We start from the raw sequence: 23,751 nt of genomic DNA on the forward strand, positions 1-23,751 counted from the left end.
ACTTATCATTGCTAAAGTAATTTGAAAGAAAGATTAGGGCTGAGTCAAATATGATGGGATAATTTTTTTTTTTAATTTCTTGGGAGAAGGTAAGAGGCACTAATTATATTTCAAAATTGGGGCATGAAAGGAAGAACTTATATGGAGGAAGCTAGTGAGGTTGGAGGGCTGGTAATGTTATAAATCTCTATTGAAGAAAAAACAACATGTACATCTGGAAAGGAGAAGTTTTCTGAAAATGTAGAGAGATGGGAAAACTGCAGGACAGGGTGGGAGATGGCCTTTTGTCCATTTGGGGTTTAGGATGCTGGGGGAGAAGATGAAGGGATGTGGAGGGTGTATGGATTGAGATTCCCTTAGTACTGGGAAGGGATGAGGGAATTCTGGGAGAGATGGATGAAGTATTTGAGGGGAAGAGAAGATAAAGTAACAGAGATAGGGTAAAAGACGATGCTGAGAAAGAAAATAATGAGTAAAAATCAGATGGAGGGAAATTCACAAATCATAATTATAACTTTGAATAGGAATGAAATGTTTATAGTAGCTCAGTGGTGACAAAGAACAGGGAATTTCAGGGATGCCCATCAATTTTGGAATGGCTGAATCAATTGTGGTGTAAAGCTGTGATGAAAATCTACTGTGCTATAAGAAATGATAAGTTCATTGATTATCATCATTTTATATTATCATTTTAAGTAATATCATTTTAAGAATGACCTTGAGTTAATGTCTTTTTGACTATTATAAATACATAGAGGACATGAAGAAAGATGCTATCTGTTTCCAGAAAAAGAACTAATAAATAAAAATCTATAGAGAATAATGTGTGTGTGTGTGTGTGTGTGTGTGTGTGTGTGTGTGTGTGTGTGTGTGTGATGGTAGCCATTTATGGAGCAAGGGAAGGGTGGGAAGGAAAAAAAAGAAAAAGAAAAAAAATTTACATGATAACTTTGTTGTATATTTGGAGGGAATAGTAAGTTGTATATGGTAAATTTATAGTTTTATGTGCATTCATCTTTTTTATTTTATTATAGCTTTTTATTTACAAAACATATGCATGGGTAATTTTTCAACACTGACCCTTGCAAAACCTTCTATTCCAAATTTTTTTCCCCCATCCCCTCCTCTAGATGGCAGGTAGTCCAATACATGTTAAATATGTTAAAATAAATCCAGTATATGTATACATATTTATACAGTTACCTTGCTGCACAACAAAAATTGGATCAAGAAGGAAAAAAAAACCTGAGAAAGAAAAGAAAATGCAAGGAAACAACAACAGAAAGAGTGAAAGTGCTATGTTGTGAACCATAATCAGTTCCCACAGGCCTCTCTCTGGGGGTAGATGGCTCTCTTCATCACTGAACAATTGGAACTGGTTTGAATCATCTTGTCGTTCAAGAGAATCATGTCCCTCAGAATATCTCATCATATAATGTTGTTGCCATGTATAAGGATCTCCTAGTTCTGCTCATTTCACTTAGCATCAGTTCATGTAAGTCTCTCCAGGCCTCTTTGAAATCATCCTGTTGGTTGTTTCTTATAGAACAATAGTATTCCATAGCATTCATATACCATGACTTATTCAGCCATTCTCCAACTGATGCGCATCCACTTAGTTTTCAGTTTCTTGCCACTATAAAAATGGCTGCCACAAACATTTTTGCACATGTGTATCCTTTTCCCTCCTTTATGATCTCTTGGGATAGAGGCTCAGTAGAAACATTGTCAGATCAAAGGGTATGCACAGCTTGATAACTTTTTGAGCATAGTTCCAAATTGTTCTCCAGAATGGTTGGATCTGTTCAGTTCCACCAACAATGTATCAGTGTCCCACTTTTCCCACATCCCCTCCAACATTTGTCATTATCTTTTCCTGTCATCTTAGCCAATCTGAAAGGTGTGTGGTGGTATCTCAGAGTTGTCTTAATTTGTATTTCTCTGATCAGTAGTGATTTAGAGCACCTTTTCATGTGACTTACAAATAGTTTCAATTTCTTCATCTGAAAATTGTCTGTTCATATACTTTGACCATTTATCATTTGGAAAATGGCTTGATTCCTTATACATTTGAGCCAATTCTCTATATATTTTAGAAATGAGGCTTTTATCAGAACCCTTTGAATGTGAAAATATTTTCCCAGTTTGCAATCATCTTTTTTAGTGTACTAGGTTATGGAAATGCTTGTTTTGTTCCCTAAATTGAAAATAAAATAAATTTAAATAAAGTAACTAATTAATAATAAATAAAAAGAAATTACTGGAAACTCTAAGATGGACTTTACATCCTGTTTTCCTGACTCTAAAAATAGAACTCTTTTCTAATCTGTTATACTCTTCTTTATTAGAGAAGAATTGTCAGAAACTATGGTTGTGAATGTATGGTTGTGTAAGAACCCAGTCCATTATTAGAGCAACCATGGTGGTTGAAATGCTTTTCTAGTATCTCCTTGGTTGCTGAGGTCATGAACCATATGAAGATTCTGGGAATTTCTCATGAGGAATGCTAGAAGAGAGAATGAAGAAAACCAGCATGTGTCCTCAAGCTCAAGGACAATTTTGGACTGACCTTTAGGTTATTATCCACTTCTAAATCAATCATTCTGAGACCAGGCTGACTACCTGATTGTTCTTGGTATTGGGAAGTGAGCATGAGGAATCCTTTTTGTGCCAAATGGAGAGTGGCCCCTCAGAGATATTTCCTTCCTCATCTCTGCCCAGACTCTGACTACTTCTCTCCCCTATGTCTAAGCAGGAAAAGCCATTTTCTTTCTTCAGTCAGAAAATATTTACCTTTGCTATAATATTTCTAATATGTTCTACTTTCTAGCTCCTTTCTATTTCCTTTTTTTCCTGTTGAGGCTTCTGTCCATTCCTTCTCTATAATTTACTCTGGTGTTATATCAAATATAGTAATCACTGCTAAGTTTTTTTTATATTTGATATTAGTTAGCTGTGCTGATAGCTGCTGACTGGCCAGCAAAGTTTCTTGGAAATGTTACAACCAATACTAAACTTGTGATTGAGTAAAGTAAATAACATTTCCTTCTTAAGAGCAGAGAGGGGAACAATTGATGTTGGGACTTCTTCTTTGAATTAGAGAGCTGAGGAGGAGGGAAAATGTGTCTGAGGTTAGTCTAATTTAACCAGGTCCATTTAGCAACACAGAACTTCCTTGATCTCACTCTGGAATTTACTATATTATGTCACTAGCCACATTGCAGGGATGAACAACTAGTCATCATTATTTCTTTGAATGAAAAAGCTTGGGAACCAGCATCACTCCCATAAACCCCCAAGATGAAAGATACTCAAATGCTATTTATTTCTCCTCCTTCCTGCATCTCCCACCAGAATAATCCAAGAAGCCTTCATATAGTTCATGACCTCAATGGCTAGGATGATCCTGGAAAATCATCATCATTTCTGGGGTTACCTTGATATAACTCAACATTTAGCACAGTTCCTGAAACATAGTACGCACTTAATCAGTGCTATTTGATGACTTGGTACAGGACTAAATTTCAACCCAAGGTTATGTTTTTATAGTAGAAGCTTTAAGCTTTGTAGGAAAGAGACACTACTGTGAGCTGTACTCCCCATCTCACTTGAAATACAAGTGATGGGGGAACAGGGGAGAGGGAATAAGCCAGTAGGAAGGTGACTGAACAGCAGCATCTAGCTTGGACATCTCTTGGGTAAGACTAAGTTCTATTTGTAGAGTCCAATGTAGGATCCCTTTGTTTTTTTTTCTTCTAACCAAAGAGATCTATTAAGATGAGGATTGGTAGCAAGAACCTTGCAAATCAAGCAAATTTCACTCTGCCATAAAATGGGATTCCTGGGCATCAGAAGAAAGATAATACACTGTAATCCACTGACTGTAGAGATGGGGTTGAGGAGTGAGACTATTCTTATCCCCTATCAGGGAGACGTAACAGAGAGGTCACAAGGAAGGCTTTTGTAGCCTGACCCTACCACCTTGCTGCTGACAAGATGATGTTTCTGTGGGTTACCTGATAGCTATTGCCTTTGCAATAAGAAGAGAGTTCTTTCCCTAGGGGATAAAACCACAGCCTTCTTCCAGAAACTTCCAAAGAAGCAGGTAATTTGAAGCTGAGAAAGAAAAATGACCCAGAGGAAGGGAAAAGAGTGATGGGAAGGGGTGGGGGGAGGCCCTCAAGGAGGGCAGGAGGCTTGGTTAAAGGGAAATCATTCTCAAGTTTTGCCTTCTTACTCCAACAAAGGCAGAAGGTCAGGCCCTCTAGGAGGTCTGGTCTCCATCCCAGCTGGACCAAGGGTGTCAGCCAAGTTCTGACACCTCACTCTGAGAATGTCTTTATCTCCATTTCTTTCTCTCCTCTGTAGAGAAGATAGTAAATGAGTAAGGAGGCTGGCAGACTCGGTGTAGCTGCCTAAGCATGATTGAGAGGAAGCCCAGTTACAGGGCTGGGCAGATACAGCACTGCCTACAGAAAAGGAATCTGCTGAGGCAGGTCCAAAGAGAACCACCCTGGGTGTCTACAAAGGACGGACTCTCCAACTTTCCCAGGTTCAGGAAGGTAATATTAACTTCCTGGCATCATGAAGACAGTGGAGAGCTCTGAGTGAACTGGGATCCCCAAGCATTTTTTACAGCATGCCAGAGAGAAATCATTTGCTCCTTGTTTGCAGCCCCAAATCTCTGGTTTTCTTGGTGGTCCTAAGCCCAGAACTCCTGTTGCTGGGGACCAGCCTACAGCTACAAGACAATGCCTACGAAGGGTTACTTGTTGCCATTCATCCGAGGGTGATGGAAGATCAGGACCTCATACCAAAGATTACGGTGAGTGGGAGAGGTATCAGTGGAATTGATTAGCCCTAATGTTTTCTCAAAAAAAAAAAAAAAAAATCAATGGTGCCGTGTCAGAGAGAGCAAAGTCATTTACGGTAAAGCTTGGCTCCTTTCAGTTTATTTCAAACTGATCCAGCCCTTTGTCTACAAAGCCACTTTTTTTTATCATCAGTTATTAGAGCTTTGGGTTTCTCCTTGTAATTAAGTTCTTATGCTATAATTAAAAGAAATAACTTTTATTACAGCAAAAATTGGAGAGATAACTACCATCCTATGATTGACCACTGGACTTTATTCTTCCCTCCATTAAATGGAAGCCTTTAGGTGCAATTTTTTTTTAAAGACCATCATATAGTAAAAATTTTGGAAAATTTATCATATTATGGTGCTAAATAATCTACCTTTCTGAAGTATTCAAATCTATTTCAGTGAGAAAATAAGGTGATTTTGAGAGTGTTTATTAAAATCACATGATCCTAGAGATGGACCATCCTCAAGAGCCACGTAACACAGTGGAAGGAGACATAGATTTGGACCTAGGAGATCTAGGTTCAAATTCTGGCTTTGTTTCTCACTAGTGGTGGAGCTTTGCATGGCTTTCTTAATTTCTCAGTTTCTTTATCTCTAATACAAGAGAGTTGTACCAGATGACTCGAAAGTTTCTTTTAGTCCTAAGTCTAAGATGTCCTTCTATATTATCATCTCATCCAATATGACCATGAAGAAGAATCTACATTGTACCCAAAAGTGGTCATCTAATCCCCGCATGGAATTATCCAAGGGGGCAGCTCAAACCACTCTGGGATTGTTCTTATTATTAGGAAGCTTTTCTTGGTGCTGATCCCGTTGCCTCTTTGCTCATCTGCCCACTTCTCTGAATGCAGGTGTATTTCATCTTAGTAGTGAATCTTGCCAGAAAGGTGGTACTTGAGCACGAGAAGGGACTGTCAACTAAATGGTTGAAATTTGAAGGGAATCAGAATCCTCTGCACCTGTTGTCAATTAGGTGGTGTTCTTAGTCTTAGCGATATCACATAGGATCAGGACTACATTATCTAGTGCTTCCTGGAGAGGTAAAATTAGCTGATTTCAGCATAGTCTTAGAAGGCATGGGCCCCAACATGTTCACAGGTAAGACAAAAGGATTTCTTAAAGAACCCCTTAGAATCCATTAAAAACTCCTCTACAGCATTGAAAGGGTGAGAAGACAAGCCAAGACAACTCTCCTTTCCCCAAAACCACTTTTAGGGAAGCAACATGAAAAATGTGCTTTAGAACCAGTTCCTCCAAACTTCTATAGCTTCTTAAAAGTAGAAAGTCAGATTTGTCATTAGTCACTCAGCTTAGGCTAACAAGTCTTTCAGGTCAACCCATGAAACAAAGCCCTGGGGATCTATGAATGATGAAATATGCTCTGCTTGTGTTTACATGCAGGGAATGATAACTGAAGCTTCCTCTTACTTGTTCAATGCTACAAAACGAAGAGTGTATTTTGGGAATGTCAAAATCTTAATACCAGACACATGGAAAACTCACAATTACAGTCAACCCAAATGGGAGAACTATGAAAAGGTAAGAAAAAGCCTAGATTCCCAGTAAATAAATTTGATTACATTATATCAAGGGTTCTTACATCTTTATTTTTACTAACCTCTAATCTAAACTTAGGATTTCCTTTTTTCTTTTTCTTTCTTTCTTTCACTTCCTTCTCTCCTTTCCTTCCTTCTTTCCTCCCTCCCTTCTTCCCTCCTTTCTTCCTTCCTTCCTTCCTTCTTTCCTCCCTCCCTTCTTCCCTTCTTTCTTCCTTCCCTCCCTCTCTCTCTCCTTCCTTCCTTCCTTTTTTCCTTCCTTCCTTCCTTCCTTCCTTTTTTCCTTCCTTCCTTCCTTCCTTCCTTTTTTCCTTCCTTCCTTCCTTTTTTCCTTCCTTCCTTCCTTCTTTCCTTCCTTCCTTCCTTCCTTCCTTCCTTCCTTCCTTCCTTCCTTCCTTCCTTCTTCCTTCCTTCTTTTCATCCCTTCCTCCCTTCTTTTCTTCCACTTCACCAGATAGCAAAAAAGTTGATTAAACTTTTACATTAAATTACAAAAATTCACAATACAAAAGAACATGAATTTAAAAAGTGTTCTATTCTTTAAAAGCAATTTGAAAAAACTATAACGTGCCTAGCACATGCTTGGAAGGTGCTATATAAATGTTTATTCCCTTCTCTTCTCCTTTTCCCCAAGAAAATAATTGAATCTAATGAAATATAGTTTGGGATTGTTGTTAATTTTAATAACCTAGGAACATAGTTGTTATGAAAGTGAATTGTTTCTGGAGGCAAAGGACCTGAATTCAAATCCCACCAATGTCATTACTTATGTGGCCCTAGATGAGTGTCTCAATCTCACTGGGCCTCAATTTCCTTATTTGTAAAATAACAGGGATTGTGCTAAATGGCTTCTGTGATCTTTTTTGCTCTAGTTCTATATTTTTAACTGAAGAAATGAAAATTTTTAATGATATCTAAAAATATAAGGTCACTAAATTGAATAAATAAATAAATATCCTCTTTGGATAGATTGATGTCCAAAATTGGTTTGGAGGATAAGTGGGCATGAATTAAGGAAGATTATGAAAGAGAAGATTCATAAAACAAAACAAAACAGCACAATTCTGTAATTCAAGCTAGCTCCCAAGGGCAGAGCAAGGGAGAGGGTCCTTCCTGGAATTTTTGGTTGGGAGCCCAGAGTTTAACATTACCCACTGATTGTCAATTATAAAAACAAACATGTGTGTTCTTATATCTCCCAACTAATCTGGAGAAATGTATGCATGTATAAACAAAGACCTCCCCACATATATACCAATATGATGCATTGTGATTCCTGAGACTCTAATTGGAAAGCTTTTACATTTTTATAAATCTAGAATCATATTTTAGTTGGATATGGAGAAACAGGAAGAAAAATGGGGAATAAAGTTTTTTTTTTCCTTTCCTTAGATAAAACCCTAAAGTTAATTTTAAAACCCTATGTAAATGATAGTATATATAATGTACACACACACACACACACACACACACTTTTTAATAATTAAGAGCTTTTGGCAAATACAAACCATTGCTCTTTGTTATGAACAACTTCAATGAATGTGGATCTGATAGACAGAAAGAGTAGTTAAAGACTCATATATTTAGAATACTTAGAAGGGACTTTGAAGGTCCAGTTCCTTATTTGTCAAATGAGAAACTGAGGATTTGGGAATGTGAAGTTCCTTGCACAGCATCATACCAGGCAAAATAAGAATTTTAAACCAGGTTCTCTGCCTTGCAAGCACAGCATTCTTTCCACTTTATGATTCTGTCTATTGTATGATTTCCTTCAGAAAGACAAATTTCATCCTCATCCTTCCATTTGTGTAGAATAGAGAGATAAGGTGAAGAACTTAGAGAAATATGTGAATTCTTTTTCTGTATTTTATTTTAATTATTTTTGTGTTTCCCCTATGACCTGTATAATATGTACAGGCCCATATTTACTTGAGCCTTGGCCAGCTATAAATATATTTACTTAACCTGAATTGATGACATTTATCAGTATTTGACATTTATTGATATTTAGTCTATTAGCTTGCCCACTGTCTAAACCAGAAGGCCTGATTTTCTATTTCCTAGAAATCAGGTGATTTTGGGGAAACAGAAACTTTCCATTCCAATCTCTCTGGATAGCAAAAACCAATTAGATGCCTCCTCCTCCCCTTCTCAATGCTCTCTTGTGATGTAATCTCTTATATTAAAGCTGTGTATCTTTACTACTTCTTTAGCCCTCCTACCACGAGCTTTCTCTTTCTTATCTAGTGATGGGACAGCTCATCCTCAGGAGGTTTTATTAGCAACTTTTCTGCTTTCTACTGAGTGATCTCTGAGTAGTCATTTTGGGTAAGGGTCTTCTACATCCCTTATACATTGAATAGACAGTATCATGTAAGACAAGGCCCTTAATTTTTTTTGTATCATATACTTCTTGGCGAAGTCTTTATCCCCATTGTTAGAATAATATTTTTAAATTAAAATAAAACTAATTATATTGAATACAATCATCAAAATATGGTGTTGTTTTTTAAATGCAAGTTGATAGACTGGAAAGAACATGGAACCTGGAGAGAGGTTAAGGAAGATCAGGATTTGAATTCTCTTTCTGATGTTTCTTTTGTGCAACTGACATTACAATGACCAATAGAAGTTATCAGTGGAAATCCAATCCACTAAAACAAGTGAAGCTTCTTATTCTTTGATCTGGACATGAGAGAGATTTGGCTACACTTTCCATACTCCAGAAGCATAAAAAGAGTTTTTTAGAGACAACTCTAGAAAAGGGAATAAGCATATGCATAATATTGGTTTTCTAATGCTTTACTTTTCATTTATTTCCTGATTAAATATTTCAATATAATTTACTTGATTTTTCTATTTATTCTGAAGGAAGACACCCTACAGACTGCTGAGAGATAGACAAACTAAAACACTGTTATTAAAACACTAAAACTCTGACTTGGTCCAACTATTTTTAAAAAAAATAATTTGGAATTATGCTACTTTTAAACCAAGATAGTTAACAAAGGGAGGCAGATTGTCCAGATCTTACATACTTAGTCCAGCAAAAACCAAAAATTAGCCCCAGACCAAATAGTGATCTAGCAATCCAAGGAAAAACCATAGAAAGTGACTTCCCTCTACCTTAAATTGCATAAGGTCAGTTAATAAGAATGGGAACCTCTAGCAAAGCCAACACCAGAACACATGCCAAGCCTCCCAGCATAACTGAAAATGAATCAGAGACACAGGTAGCTTACAGAGTCCTGGTCTAGAGTAAGGAAGACCATAGGTCCCTTTGGGAAAGAGCTAAGAAGGTCAGAAAACTCCAATATAAGGATCTTGAGGTGGTAGCGCTCTGGCCAAGATGCTGAAGGCTTCTGTGATCCCTAGCAATCTACTCTAAGATGACAAAGAAAACTTCAAGGATTCAGTGCTCTGAATCTTAAAAATCCAGAGCATTCAATCTTGGAAAGTGAAGGTCAGTGCTAGAATCCCCAGGAATCAGGGTGAAAGTAAGAACCTAGAGAAGCAGTTTGGTGGCTAGTGCTAGAGAGATGAGCAAATCCAAGTATAAAAAGTATAATAGATCCAGAGATCCCTAAAATGAAGATATAAGTAACTCTGTAACAACTGCAAGCAATGATTTAATTTTAGAAAAAAAAGTATTTTCTTCAAGGACTATATAAATACCCAGGAGAAATGAAGCAAAATACAAAAAGAAAAGAAAAAAAAGAGCGAGAGAGAGAACAATAGAAAAAAACTAAGTTATCAAAAAAAATTGATTCAGAAATCAACGTAATTTAAAATTTTAAAAATTTAAAAAAGATGTAATTTAAAAATCACTGGACTCTGAAAATCATCATTTAAAAAAACTAGAAATGATATTTCAGGAAATCATAAATGAAAACTGTCCAGATCTATTTAACCAAGAGAGGAAATTGAAGATAAATTAATGCACTGGTCATCTCTTAGGGACAGAGAGGTAAGAGGGGAAGAAAGAAAAAGCAAAGTCCCAGTAATGTCAAAGTCAAAATCCAAAGCCTACATCAAAAAAAGCAGTCTATATGCCAAGGATCTAAAGTCAGGTTCATACAAGACCTGGCAGCAGCCATTATTATACAAGAAGAGATTCTGTGGTACAATATCTTAAAAGGAAAATGATGTAGGTTTGCAACAAGGAATAAATTATGCTGTAAAGTTGCGTATAATAAAGCAAGAAGGGAAAGTAAAATTTTAATAGAATTGAGAACTTGCAAACACTTCTGATGGAAAGACCAAAGCGAAGTACAAATGCTAAATTGCAAACACAAGAGTCATGATGAGAAATCTTTAAAGGTAACGTGATGTGAACAACTGAAAGGGGGTGTTATGACAATGCGGTATTTACTTTCTGGACTGTTAGAAAGTCTTCTTTCAGAAGGTGGTAGTTTAACTGAGACTTACAGGAAGCCAGGAAGTGGAGATGAAGAAAAAAATAATTCCAAGCATGGAAGACAACAAATTCAGGAATTTGGGAAATGGAGTATCTTGTGGAAGGAAGAGCAAGAAAAACCAGTGTTACTGTACTACAGAGAGGTTGGGGAGAGATGTTGGAAGGGGTAGAAATATCCAGATTAATAGAGGGAGAATAAAGAAATGTCTCTTCAGAACTTTAATGTATTAAAAGGATATTGAGGAAGCTAAATAAGAAAAGCAGAGGACCTGGGTGTATGTTAGTTCTGTTTTAAGAAAGGAAATAGAAGGAAGGGTAAATAGAAAGGAGACAAAAAAGTGGTGGATGGCTTGCTATATCTCAGAATTATGAGAAGAGTATAAAAAGAGAGACATGAAGTGGACATGAAATGAACTTCACTCTTATCTGGAATGGAAAAGGTTGAATGAATACATTACACACACACAAATAAACATACAAATAGTATGGTGTAGCAAAACATTAAACTAGGTTAAGAGGGAGGATAAATCAAGTGAAGGAATAAAACAAAACAAAATTCTCGATTCCTAAGGGAGGAATTAAAGGGGGAGGGGAGAGAGGGGAAGCAAAGAACTTGAATATGAGAGGGTGCTCATGAGTTGAGGAATGAATGAGCAAATAGTAGTTATATGAAAAATTATTGAGCCATAAAAAAGGATGAAAGAAACCATCTCAGAGAATCCTGGATGGTTCAAATTGATGGAGAGTATAGTGAGTAGAACTAGGAGATTGTGTTCAAAGATGACAACATTGTTAAGAAACACAACTTTGAAAAAGACTTCAGAAGTCTGATTAATGCAATGACAATCATGTCTCCAGAGATCTAATAATAGAACATCCTACCCATCTCCTAAAAGAGAGGTGATGGATTCAAGATGCAGAAAGAGATGCACATTTTTATACATGGCTTATGAAGAGACATGGATAGATACGATCTGGAATTTGGCTCACCCCTCTCCAGGGAAAACTGGTTTCCTCCCTGAGATAATGTGAGGAAGGACTATGATGCCTTCCTCCTTCTTATTCCTATTTCTGAGAGTTTCATAATAGAATTATATCTCTTGATCCTTCCTTAAATACTGCTCATTTAAAGGAATGATTTTGAGTACCTCCTTGGTAATTAACCTTTAACTGGAGGGAGTAAGGGCAAGGGGTGGACATAGCCCTCAGCTGACACCAGCCAACGTGGTCCCTTTTCATCACATCTTGGTTACATTAAAAAAATCACAGAGAGAAAATCCCTTTGTTATATTTAAACAAAACAGAAGTTGGGGAAGTTCTACAAATTAGAATTAGAATTAACCTACATATTAGGATAAATTGAAGAGAAAGTGCAACCTATATTGGTAAAGGGAATATATAATTTTTAAAATGATGTGTCTAATCCCTATAACCTAGAAGAAATGAAATTGGGGGGAGGGAATTTTTATTTATTTTTAAGCAGGAAAATGATAAAGGTCACACAGTCATAATGTGATTTCATATTACTTTCACTAAACATTTTAAAGTACAGTTAAATATTGTGGAAAGGTATTCTGGTAAGATTTTATATCCTTGTATTCATGTGGTCTTGTTGTTGTTTTAGGCAAATGTCATCATAGCTGATTGGTATAGGAAACACCGAGATGACCCATATACCCTACAGTATAGAGGGTGTGGAGAAGAAGGTCAATATATACATTTCACCCCTAACTTCCTACTAAATGATAACCTAACTGCCATTTATGGATCACGAGGTAAGTTCTGACCATCAATCAATCAGTCGGTGTTCGGTCTATAATATGTACTAGACACTGCTAAGTACTGAGGGTACAAAAACAGACAAAAAGTGATCCCTATCCTCAAAGAGCTTACAATTTAATGTAAAAAGTTTAAAAGATTTGGTTGATAAATATTCTCACAGAGAAATATAGAGAATTACAGGTCTATAGATGACATACAATCTAGATGAAGAAAGAAATTCACATATGGAAAGCTGGTCAATAATATGTAGATGTGAGAGTACTCCTGGGTATTTCTTTACCAGGTATAGAATTGGATTAGTTAATCTTTTATAGGTAACTATGTGTTATCACAGTGTATAGAGAACCAGGTCTAGAATTAGGAAAACATTTTCCTGAGTTCAAATCCACCCTTAGACAATTATTAGCTGTATGACCCTGGACAAGTCACTTAACCCTTTTTGTCTCGGTTTCCTCATCAGTAAAATGAGCTGGAAAAGGAAATGAAAAATCACTCCACTATCTCTGCCAGGAAAACACCAAATGGGGTCATGAAGAGTCAAACATGACTGAACAGCAATATAGATCTTTAGGTTAAGTGACTGCCCCAGGGTAACACAGCTAGTAAGTGTTTGAGATGAGATATAAATCCAGATTGTCATGGCTGGGATTGTATCCTTCAGTTCAAGTCGGGTAAATTCAATAAATATTAGGCATCTCCTATATGATGGGCATTGTGCTTAGCATTCTATTATTCCAAACCCAGGACTCTTCTCATTATACATGGCTGTTTTTCTATGATTATATCACCAAATAAATTTTAAATTTTATAAAAAGGGAGCAGAAGCAGGGGTAGCTAGGTGGCACAGTGGTAGAGCAACTTGGAATCATAAGGATCTGAGTTCAAAGACAGCTTCAGACACTTTAAGAAATCACAATTACCTCAACCCCTTCTGCCCCCCCCAAAAAAAATCAGTAAAAAATTTAAAATTTCACATTGGATTCAAAAAATTTCATATATATATATATATAGTTTTACAAGTATAAGATGGAGACAGCTAGGCTAGAAAGCAGTTTGTACAAAAAATACATGGGGATTTTAAGCTGCAAACTTAATATGAGGCAGTGATGTGGTATGGAACCCAAGAAAACAGTCTTAGGCTGCATGAGATGTATAGAGTTCTCAGGAATATGAAGGTCCCAGTGGCCTGTGCCTTGTTCAAACTTCAGTGAGAACAGAGCTTCTCATGTATGTGTATGTGTCCTGGATCCCTCTAAGAGTCTGCTAATACCTGTGGACCACTTCTCAGAATTATGTTTTTAAATATTTAAAAATAAAATACATAAATTTATGAAAAAATTATGTTCAAATACAATTACCTTTTTTTTTTAAATCATAGGCTCACAATGGGGATCCATAGATCTTACATTAAGAACTCCTGGTTCACAGTTATCATCTGTGACCAGAGTTTCTTTCTTTTTTTTTTATTAAAGCTTTTTATTTTTCAAAACATATGCATGGACAATTCTTTAACATTAGCCCTTGCAAAACCTTGTGTTTAAATTTTCCCTCCTTTCCCCCATGTCTTCCCCTAGATGGCAAGTAGTCTGATATATGTTAGACATGGTAGAAATATATGTTGAATCCAATATATGTATACATATTTATAGAGTTATTGTACTGCACAAGAAAAATCAAATCAAACGAAGAAGAAGAAGAAGAAGAAGAAGAAGAAGAAGAAGAAGAAGAAGAAGAAGAAGAAGAAGAAGAAGAAGAAGAAGAAGAAGAAGAAGAAGAAGAAGAAGAAGAAGATGATTATTCAAGCAAGCAACAATGAAAAGAGTAAAAATGCTATGTTGTGAATCACATTCGGTTCCCATGGTCCTCTCTCTGGGTGTAGTTGACTCTCTTCATCACTGAACAATTGGAACTGGTTTGAATCATCTCATTGTTGAAGAGAGCCACTGGACATGTAGTTTTAAAAGTCTCAAAGTGAAAGTTGGGACTTTTTTTTATTATAGCTTTTTATTTATAAGATATATGCATGCGTAGTTTTTCAGTATTGACCCTTGCAAAACCTTCTGTTACAACTTTTCCCCCCTTTTCTCCCATCCCCTCCCCAAGATGGCAGGTAGACCCATACATGTTAAATACAATATATGTATATATATATCCATACAGTTATTTTGCTGCGCAAGAAAAATCAGACTTAGAAATAAGATAAAAATAACCTGAGAAGGAAATAAAAAATGCAAATGGACAAAAAAAAGGGGGGATTGGAAGTGCTATGTTGTGGTTCATACTTATTTCCCATAGTTCTTTCACTGAGTGTAGCTGGTTCTCTTCATTATTGAACAAATGGAACTGATTTGGTTCATCTCATGGTTGAAGAGACCCACGTCCATCAGAATTGATCATCATATAGTATTGTTGTTGAAGTATATAATGATCTCCTGGTCCTGCTCATTTCACTCAGCATCAGTTCATGTAGGTCTCTCCAAGCCTCTCTGTATTCATCCTGCTGGTCATTTCTTACAGAACAATAATATTCCATAACATTCATATACCACAATTTATTCAGCCATTCTCCAATTGATGGGCATCCACTCAGTTTCCAGTTTCTAGCCACTACAAACAGGGCTGCCACAAACATTCTTGCACATACAGGTCCCTTTTCCTTCTTTAAGATCTCTTTGGGATATAAGCCCAGTAGTAACATTTCTGATCAAAGTGTTTGCACAGTTTGATAACTTTTTGAGCATAAATCCAAATTGCTCTCCAGAATGGCTGGATCTGTTCCACCAACAATATATTAGTGTCCCATTTCCCCTACATCCCCTCCAACATTCATCATTATCTTTTCCTGTCATCCTAGCCAATCTAACAGGTGTATAGTGGTATCTCAGAGTTATCTTAATTTGCATTTCTCTAGCTAATAATGATTTGGAGCATCTTTTCATGGCTAGAAATAGTTTCAATTTCATCTGAAAATTATCTGTTCATATCCTTTGACCATTCATCAATTGGAGAATGGCTTGATTTCTTATAAATTAGAGTCGATTCTCTATATATTTTGGAAATGAGGCCTTTATCAGAACCTTTGACTGTAAAAATGTTTTCCCAGTTTATTGCTTCCTTTCTAATCTTGTCTGCATTAGGTTTGTTGTACAAAAGCTTTTTAATGTGATATAATCAAAATTTTCTATTTTGTGATCAATAATGATCTCTAGTTCTTCTTTGGTCACAAATTCCTTCCTCCTCCACAGGTCTGAAAGGTAAATGATCCTATATTCTTCTAATTTACTTATAATCTCATTCTTTATGCCTAGTTCATGAACCAATTTTGACCTTATCTTGGTGTACAGTGTTAAGTGTGGGTCAACGCCTAGTTTCTGCCATACTAATTTCCAATATTCCCGCAATTTTTGTCATATAATGAATTCTTATCCCAAAAGCTGGGGTCTTTGGGTTTGTCAAACACTTGATTATTAAAGTTATTGACTATTTTGTCCTATGAACTTAACCTATTCTACTGATCAACTAGTCTATTTCTTAGCCAATACTAAATGGTTTTGGTAACCGCTGCTTTATAATATAATTTTAGATCTGGTACAGTTAGGCCACCTTCATTTGAGTTTTTTTCATTAGTTCCCTTGAAAGTCTTGACTTTTTCTTCTTCCAGATGAATTTTGTTATTATTTTTTCTAGGTCATTAAAATAGTTTTTTGGGAGTCTGATTGGTATAGCACTAAATAAGTAGATTAGTTTAGGTAGTATTGTCATCTTTATTATATTTGCTCGCCCAATTCAAGAGCATTTAATATTTTTCCAATTGGTTAGATCAGATTTAATTTGTGTAGAAAGTGTTTTGTAGTTTTGCTCATAAAGTTTCTGATTTTCCCTTGGCAGATAGATTCCTAAATATTTTACACCATCAGTAGTTACTTTAAGTGGAATTTCTCTTTGTAATTGTTGGATTTTGTTAGTGATATATAAGAATGCTGATGACTTATGTGGGTTAATTTTGTATCCTGCAACTTTGCTGAAGGTGTGGATTATTTCTAATAGCTTTTTAGTAAAATCTCTGGGATTCTCTAAGTATGCCATCATATCATCAGCAAAGAGTGATAATTTGGTTTCCTCATTGCCTATTCTTATTCCTTTAATCTCTTTCTCAACTTTTATTGCCAAAGCTAGCATTTCTAATACAATATGGAATAGCAATGGTGATAGCAACCTTATTTGTGACCAGAGTTTCTTGTGCAGTTCTGGAACAGGGCTGGAAGAGTGTGAAGAGTTTTGTAGAGATAATAAATGGGCCAATTTAACTGTGCTGAGAAACTAAACTAAAGAAGCACTAGTTACTAAAGGTAGAAAAATTTGATTGGAATTAAACTGTAGCTACCCCTGAATGCTGGCATAAGGAGTTCCAACTTTGTTTAATAGTAATAATAATTATAATAATAATAGGGCAGCTAGGTGGCACAGTGGATAAAGCATCAGCCCTTAAGTCAGGAGGACCTGAGTTCAAATCTGACCTCAGATACTTCCTAGCTGTGTGACTCTGGGCAAGTCACTTATGCCCAATTGCCTCAGAAAAAAAAAATAATAATAATGATATTCCCATAGCTCTTTAAGATTTACAAAGTGCTTTATAAATATGATCTCATTTTATACTATTTCTATAGGCTGTTAGGAAGTTTTTGGCAGAAGTATGACATCACTGATGTCTTAAGCAGGCTAATCTGGGAACAATGTAGGACACAGGAAAACCAATTAAGGGGGTTAAGTCTTACCATGAGCCTCAAACTAAAGTGGTGGCTTTAGAACTGTAAAATATAAAAGTGATTATGAAGGGGAAATACAAAGAACTTGATTATTAATTATCTTTCAGTCAATCTGCCAATAAGTATTTATAAAGCACCATGGGTCAGGAAGTGTACCAAACCCTGAAAGTACAAAGGCAGGCAAAAACACAGCCCCTGATCTCAGAGGAGCTCATGTCTTAATGGGGGAGAGAGCAAGCAAATAATTAGATATCCACAAGATACTGGAACCTTTGGAATGAGTGAAAGGTTATCTCTCAAGGGAAGGCTGGAATAGGTGGGGAAGGGAGGTGAGGACTGATAACAGCTTCCTGTAGAAGGCAGGATTTGAGTTGATCCTTGAAGAAAGTCAAAGAACTTAGAGGTCTAAGTAAGAAAGGAGGCATTCCAAATATGGTGGAATGCTCAGTGAAGATGCAGGGAGTCCAGAGATGGATGGAGAGATCAGAAATAGGGAGATCAGTAATAAGGAAGGGACTGGTCCCTTCAAATGCCAAGCGGACACTGTGTATTGTTCCTAAAATTCATAGTCACTGGAGTTTATTGAATAGGGGCAGATTTAACTTGGTCAAAACTGAATCTAAGGAAAATCACTTTGGGAAATGGGAGTGGAGATATAAGTCCGAGAGATTGATTAGAAGGCTATTGAAACAGTCTAGGCCAAAGATGATGAGGAGGATGGCTATATGAGTAGAGAGAAGGGGACCTAAATGAAAAATGTTGGGAAGATAGAAATCATGAGATTTAACAAGAGGTTAAATATGTGGGGTAAGTGAGGGAGGATAGGGATATCTTCCATAATAATAAAAAATCTGGCAAAAGGGAGAAGCTTAAAAGGGAGAAAAGTAATGATTTTTGTTCAGGAGGTGTTATTTTGTGATATATAAATTCAAAGGGTCCAAAAAGCAGTTGGTAGACTCATTGCCTTTCCCCTCCAATAAAGATGCTTTAGATAAATCAGTATGGATTTACAAGGTAAGAGTTGAACTCAATAATCTGATCATAAGATCACAGGCTCCTCCTCCATTAAAAGGATATGAATAATAAATGCTCAAAGTAACTAGTGCTCCTCAGTCTGAACTCTCTGGACTCAACAGATGCTCAAAGTCTGAGAGCAGCTCAAGGCACAACAGAGACAGTGAGAGCTAAATGCTTTGTCCTTGTAACTGATTAGTAAGGGCTTTTTGCGCAATGACTGACATTTAAGCTGATTATCAGGAATTAAAAGAAGAGACTTTTTTTTTCTCTCCACAGGCAGAGTTTTTGTACATGAATGGGCCCATCTTCGCTGGGGTGTGTTTGATGAATATAACAATGAGAAACCTTTTTACATGGCAGGCCACAATCAGGTGAAAGTCACCAGGTTGGTATTTTCTATCTAGTTTTCAAGCCAGTGTTTCACAAAATCATTGGAATCTGAGAGTGTGAAAGGGCCTGGAAGTTGTAAAGTTTCCTTTTGTGGGAGAGAATTTTAGATTTCTCCAATTCTGATAAAAATAATAGGACTTTTGGGACAATGTGCTTCTATTTATTCAAAAGAAAGCTTTTAACTTGAGATTCTCTTGGGTCTAAGGCAAGGGAAGCCAGGAGGCAGGCAAGAATATACCCAGATTATAGTTCCTAGAGACCCAAGGATACATTTATTAATGCTTTAATAAAACAAGTATTTATTAAGCACTTACCAGTGCTGTGCTAAGTAGCTTACACATATTTTCTCATTTGATCCTCACAGCTAACCAGTAAGGTATTTTTAGTCCCAGTTTATAGTTAAGGAAGCTGAGGTAAATGGGTTAAGTGAATTGTACATGGTCACATAACTAATAAGAAACTGAGGCCAAATTTTGAACCCAAGAACCTACAGGTACCACACTTCTTCTCTAATTCCTTTTAGCCCCCTTATCAAGTGTCACATGACTGATTCATTAGGTCCTGCCTGCCATCTTTCTTGTTAATGGTGAGTTCCACTGGAGAAGTTAGCCAGCATCTTTCATCTTGTGAATAGCTATTTCCCCTTTGGAACTTAGCCCACCAGTCAATGGAGTAATAATAAAATTTTTGCTTCTTGATTTGGAGATGGTCTAACCCTACAAATTCTTTTGAGATACCCTGTGATACTGGCCTGAAATTCCAGTATATTTTTGAAGTTCAACCCCATTCCCCAACATTTGGTGACCCCTATGGGGAGAGTCCAAGAACCCCAACATATTTTAGAGGGTTCAGCCGTTCTGCACCCCTATACCCTATTATTGTCATATTGATTTTAGGCCTAGCTCTTTAGCCATTGTACTATTAGATGCTTAGGATGAGATGGTTGTTAGGATACGAGAAGAAGAGGAAGAAGAGGCAAGCCTAATGACTTTTAGCCAGATGATTCTAGGCTCTTGCCATTTTTCCTGGTTTGATGTGATCATAACTAGGGTCTGGCCAATCTAACAGGATTACCTTATGAAGCCTAAATGTTTTATAAGAAGGATTCTGTGTGTTGGGAGGCATAGTTGGGAGGAAAATCATGTTTAGGTGCAACTAATTTGTATCCCTTTTTAATATCCCTTTTTTTAAAAATTTTAATCATATATTTTTAATTACCAAAAAAATCTGTAAGTTTGGAAGTTTTCAGGGAAAAATTCTATAGACAGCCTGTCCTGGGAAGGTCTAGGTCTAAAAATTAGACTGCCAAAAAAAGGCCATCTAATCCACCTTCTGACCTAATGCCAGAATTCCCTCTAAGTATTTCTGATCTATCTTCATCTACTTCTTCAGTTTATTCAATGCCAAAATGTCAGTTATTATTTTTGGTAAAAGATATTTATTAAGTTATGGGTTTTCCACTTAATGGAAGATACCTTGTAGAACTCATTTTTTCTCTACTCCCTTTTATTCTTTTTTTTCTAACCTGACAGAAGGCAAAGAAGCTGAGAGAAGATCTGACACAGGACATCATCCATGGACATACTGGAATATATTTAATTACTGGCTTTTTTTTGATCAATGAAATCTCCCAAGATATATTGAGGTTTACAGGCTAGACTTTTTTCTTAAGGACCATGCCTTAAACCCAAATCACTTTGGCTCTCAGTGATTTAGCCAAAAATAGGTCCCAGGCCAAACCCCAGTTGATCATTGCTAGGACTTTAATTAGCTCAGAGTAAATGTAAATAGCAGTAGATTTTGTTTTGGCTAAAAATTCTGAGAGTCTTCCCCTCCTAGATTTATTTTATTAGATAAAAAAGACCATTTTTTGCCTCAGTTTTTCACTAACTTTAATTACTGAATGGGTGGTACTATAATCAAACAGATTTAGCTTAAAAAGGTCTCCTCCCTGATGTCAAGATCCTCTTCAAGAAGAAAGGACAAACAAGTATTGGCACCCTAAAAAATGTACCCACAACCAATCTTTAAATTTAATTTTTATTATTACCATTTTCCAGCTTAATTCTAGACAAATAGCAACAACAAAAATTAAGCCCTGACTTGTAGCATTTTCTGATTTCTCATATGTAAATGCTCACACTGAAAATTTAACAATCCAACTTAAAAACTGGAGAGCTAACATGAGCTGCCCCCAATATAACCCTGTTTTCACACTTCCTCTATACCATCCTATCCAAGAAAGGAGTATTGGACCTCTGATTTTAGTATAAAAATTCATCTCCTTGCTTATAATTTGTTATAGTTACCAAATGCAACAGAACTAGAGAAGACTTGTATGGAATTAAGTGTGTGAAGATGCTTTCATGGGAATATAACTTTAAATTATACTTTAATTGTGACTTGAGACTTTATAATAAATAGAGCAATAGCAAAAAGTTCAGATGTTGTTCCCTCTTGTTTTTCCACTACCTCTTAAGCAGTATTTAAGTACTTCTATTAAAGGTGATGATGGCTTTGGATTCTCTAAAGAGTTTACAACTTGTATTCTTTTATTTCTGGATTAGATTTCTGGGATTAGAATGTAAACCTGAACTCTCCCAAGCAATGGGAGAAAAAGCCAGTCTTGGTGGATGGGGGCTTCAGGAGCTTCTGCATTCAGGGACCTATTTAATCTTGTGTTTCACAGTTCACACTTTGCACTTCTTTGCTGACAAACACCTTGTCAGACGTAGGATTCCCTTTCTTGCAAGATTATAATAAAACCCTTTTTGCTTTTTCTTACTTTGGGAGTCTCTGATTATTTTTGTGGACAATACTGTCCGATATAGGAGACTAAGTGTCCTTTTTTCCTTTAGTTTTTGAACATTCCTTTTCTGTCTTTATTTTGTCCTCTGTCTCTGTATTCCTTTAAGTCTAAGTAAAAATCTTATCTTTTATAAGAAGTCTTTCCCTTTCTTTCATAATCTCAATCTCTCTCCTCTGAAATTATCTCCAATCTGATTTTTTAAAAATATCTTGTATGTATTTAGCTATTTGTAGGTTATCTCCTCCAATAAAATATAATCTCCTTGAGGGCAAAGACTTGTATTTTTATTTTGTTTTATTTTTGCCTTTTTTTCTAGTCCTAGCACAGGTGCTTCATTAATTCTTGTTGATTTGACTGTAGAAAGGTAGAGTAGAATAATGATTAACAATTAAAATAATTGACATCAATACAGGTTTTCAAAAATTGCTTTTCAGACAGCAAGCCTGTGAGGTGGATAAAACATTTAATGAACAATTAGTTTGTGAACCACAAAAAAAGAACCAGGTATAATTCTAGAGCTGAACTGTTTTCTTTCTGATGTTTTCTCTTTTAGATGCTCATCAGATCTCACGGGTATTTTTGTATGTGAAAAAAATACTTGTACCCAAGAAAATTGCATTATTCACAATCTTTTCAAAGAAGGATGCATGTTTATCCATAACAATACACAAAATGCCACAGCGTCAATAATGTACATGCAAAGCCTATCTTCAGTAAGTATGGCCGTCAGAGAACATTTAACACTACAATCATTAGGGCATTTGAAAGGATGTGTTCATTTCTCAGCAGCCTAGAATATAAATAGAAGGGAATATTAGAGATTATCTGCTTTCTAAGGCTCAGAGAGTTTGATTATGTTGAGGTGTGAGAATTGAGTATTGAGAGATCCCCTAACAGCAATGGGATCTCCTTGGCCAGTGGCAGGCTTTGTGAAAGAATTCACAAACCCCAATGAATACAGGCTCGAGGTTTGTGGCAAGAATGGGTTTATTGACTCTGAGAAAACAGTAGGCTAAGAAGACAGCTTTCTTATTAGACAAGATCCTGTTAGGACTATTGCAAAGATGGGTTCACACTGAGAAGACAATATCTTCATCAATGGGCATCAGTGGGCAAAATCCAATTAGGACTTTTGCAAAATGTCAGTGCTATTGGAACTTCTTTGGTCTTTAGCCCAAAGCTGGGGGGTGGGGAGGGGGCCAATCCCTAGATGAATCTGAGAGACTAATTTTCAACTCAATAGGACATAGACCATGCCCCAGGCCAAGATTTCCAATTGAATGAGATTACTTATCTGGGAGTTTCTCTGATGGGTGTAAGGGTGTGCTTCCAAGAAGCCAGGAACTTTTGAGACCCCAGATCACCTTTCTCCCAAAGATTCCTTTCTGACCCTTCCCCCCCACCCCCACAAGATTAAAGGAGACACAGTTTACATCAATTACTGTTACTGAAAAACAAGTCATTGGAGTCCTTTAGGAAGGAATTAATACCCAGGAAAGAATATGGGGAACCTCATGATCTATAAAAATAAAATCCTCTCTACTTTATTTTCTGTCTCTAAGAATATTATTGGGTTTTTTATAATTTTTTTCAAGGAGAAAATCTGAAACACAAGGTTATGCAAGGGTCAAATTATCCATGCATATGTTTTGAAAATAAAAAGCTTTACAAAAATTTTTTTAACTTTATTTTTTGATAAAACTTTTTATTTTCAAAACATATACAAAGATTGTTTTCAACATTCATCCTTTTTTAAAATATTTTATTTTATTTTATTTAATAATAACTTTATATTGACAGAATCCATGCCAGGGTAATTTTTTTTACAACATTATCCCTTGCACTCGTTTCTGTTCCGATTTTTCCCCTCCCTCCCTCCCTCCACCCCCTCCCCTAGATGGCAAGCAGTCCTAGATATGTTAGATATTCAACATTCATCCTTACAAAACCTTGTGCAAGAGAATAATATTCTTAAGGATTATTTTCCTTAACTTGGCTTCCATAGACAAGATTCCAATATCACCTTGTTCCATATACTTTACTTGGAGAACTCTTTGATAAATAAAACTAAAATTTTGAAGTAGATAGACATTGTAAGAAGGAAAGATGTCAGGGGAAAAAAAGTTAATATAATTTTACTGTATTGT

At 36.2% G+C, this 23,751-nt stretch overlaps 1 protein-coding gene across 1 annotated transcript in view; it reads left to right on the plus strand.

Moving 5' to 3' along the window:
* The first annotated feature begins 4,520 nt into the window (after positions 1-4,520).
* The window catches only part of CLCA2 (chloride channel accessory 2), a 52,569-nt gene continuing 33,338 nt past the window's right edge, over positions 4,521-23,751 (plus strand). Inside the window, exons 1-5 of the mRNA XM_051999260.1 lie at positions 4,521-4,825; positions 6,269-6,406; positions 12,465-12,615; positions 18,682-18,790; positions 22,158-22,317. Of these exons, the coding sequence (XP_051855220.1) occupies positions 4,640-4,825; positions 6,269-6,406; positions 12,465-12,615; positions 18,682-18,790; positions 22,158-22,317 (744 nt within the window). The 5' untranslated portion in view covers positions 4,521-4,639. The remainder of the gene's footprint in view (positions 4,826-6,268; positions 6,407-12,464; positions 12,616-18,681; positions 18,791-22,157; positions 22,318-23,751) is intronic.

This window comes from Antechinus flavipes, chromosome 4 (genome assembly GCF_016432865.1).
Source record: "Antechinus flavipes isolate AdamAnt ecotype Samford, QLD, Australia chromosome 4, AdamAnt_v2, whole genome shotgun sequence".
Lineage (NCBI taxonomy): Eukaryota > Metazoa > Chordata > Mammalia > Dasyuromorphia > Dasyuridae > Antechinus > Antechinus flavipes.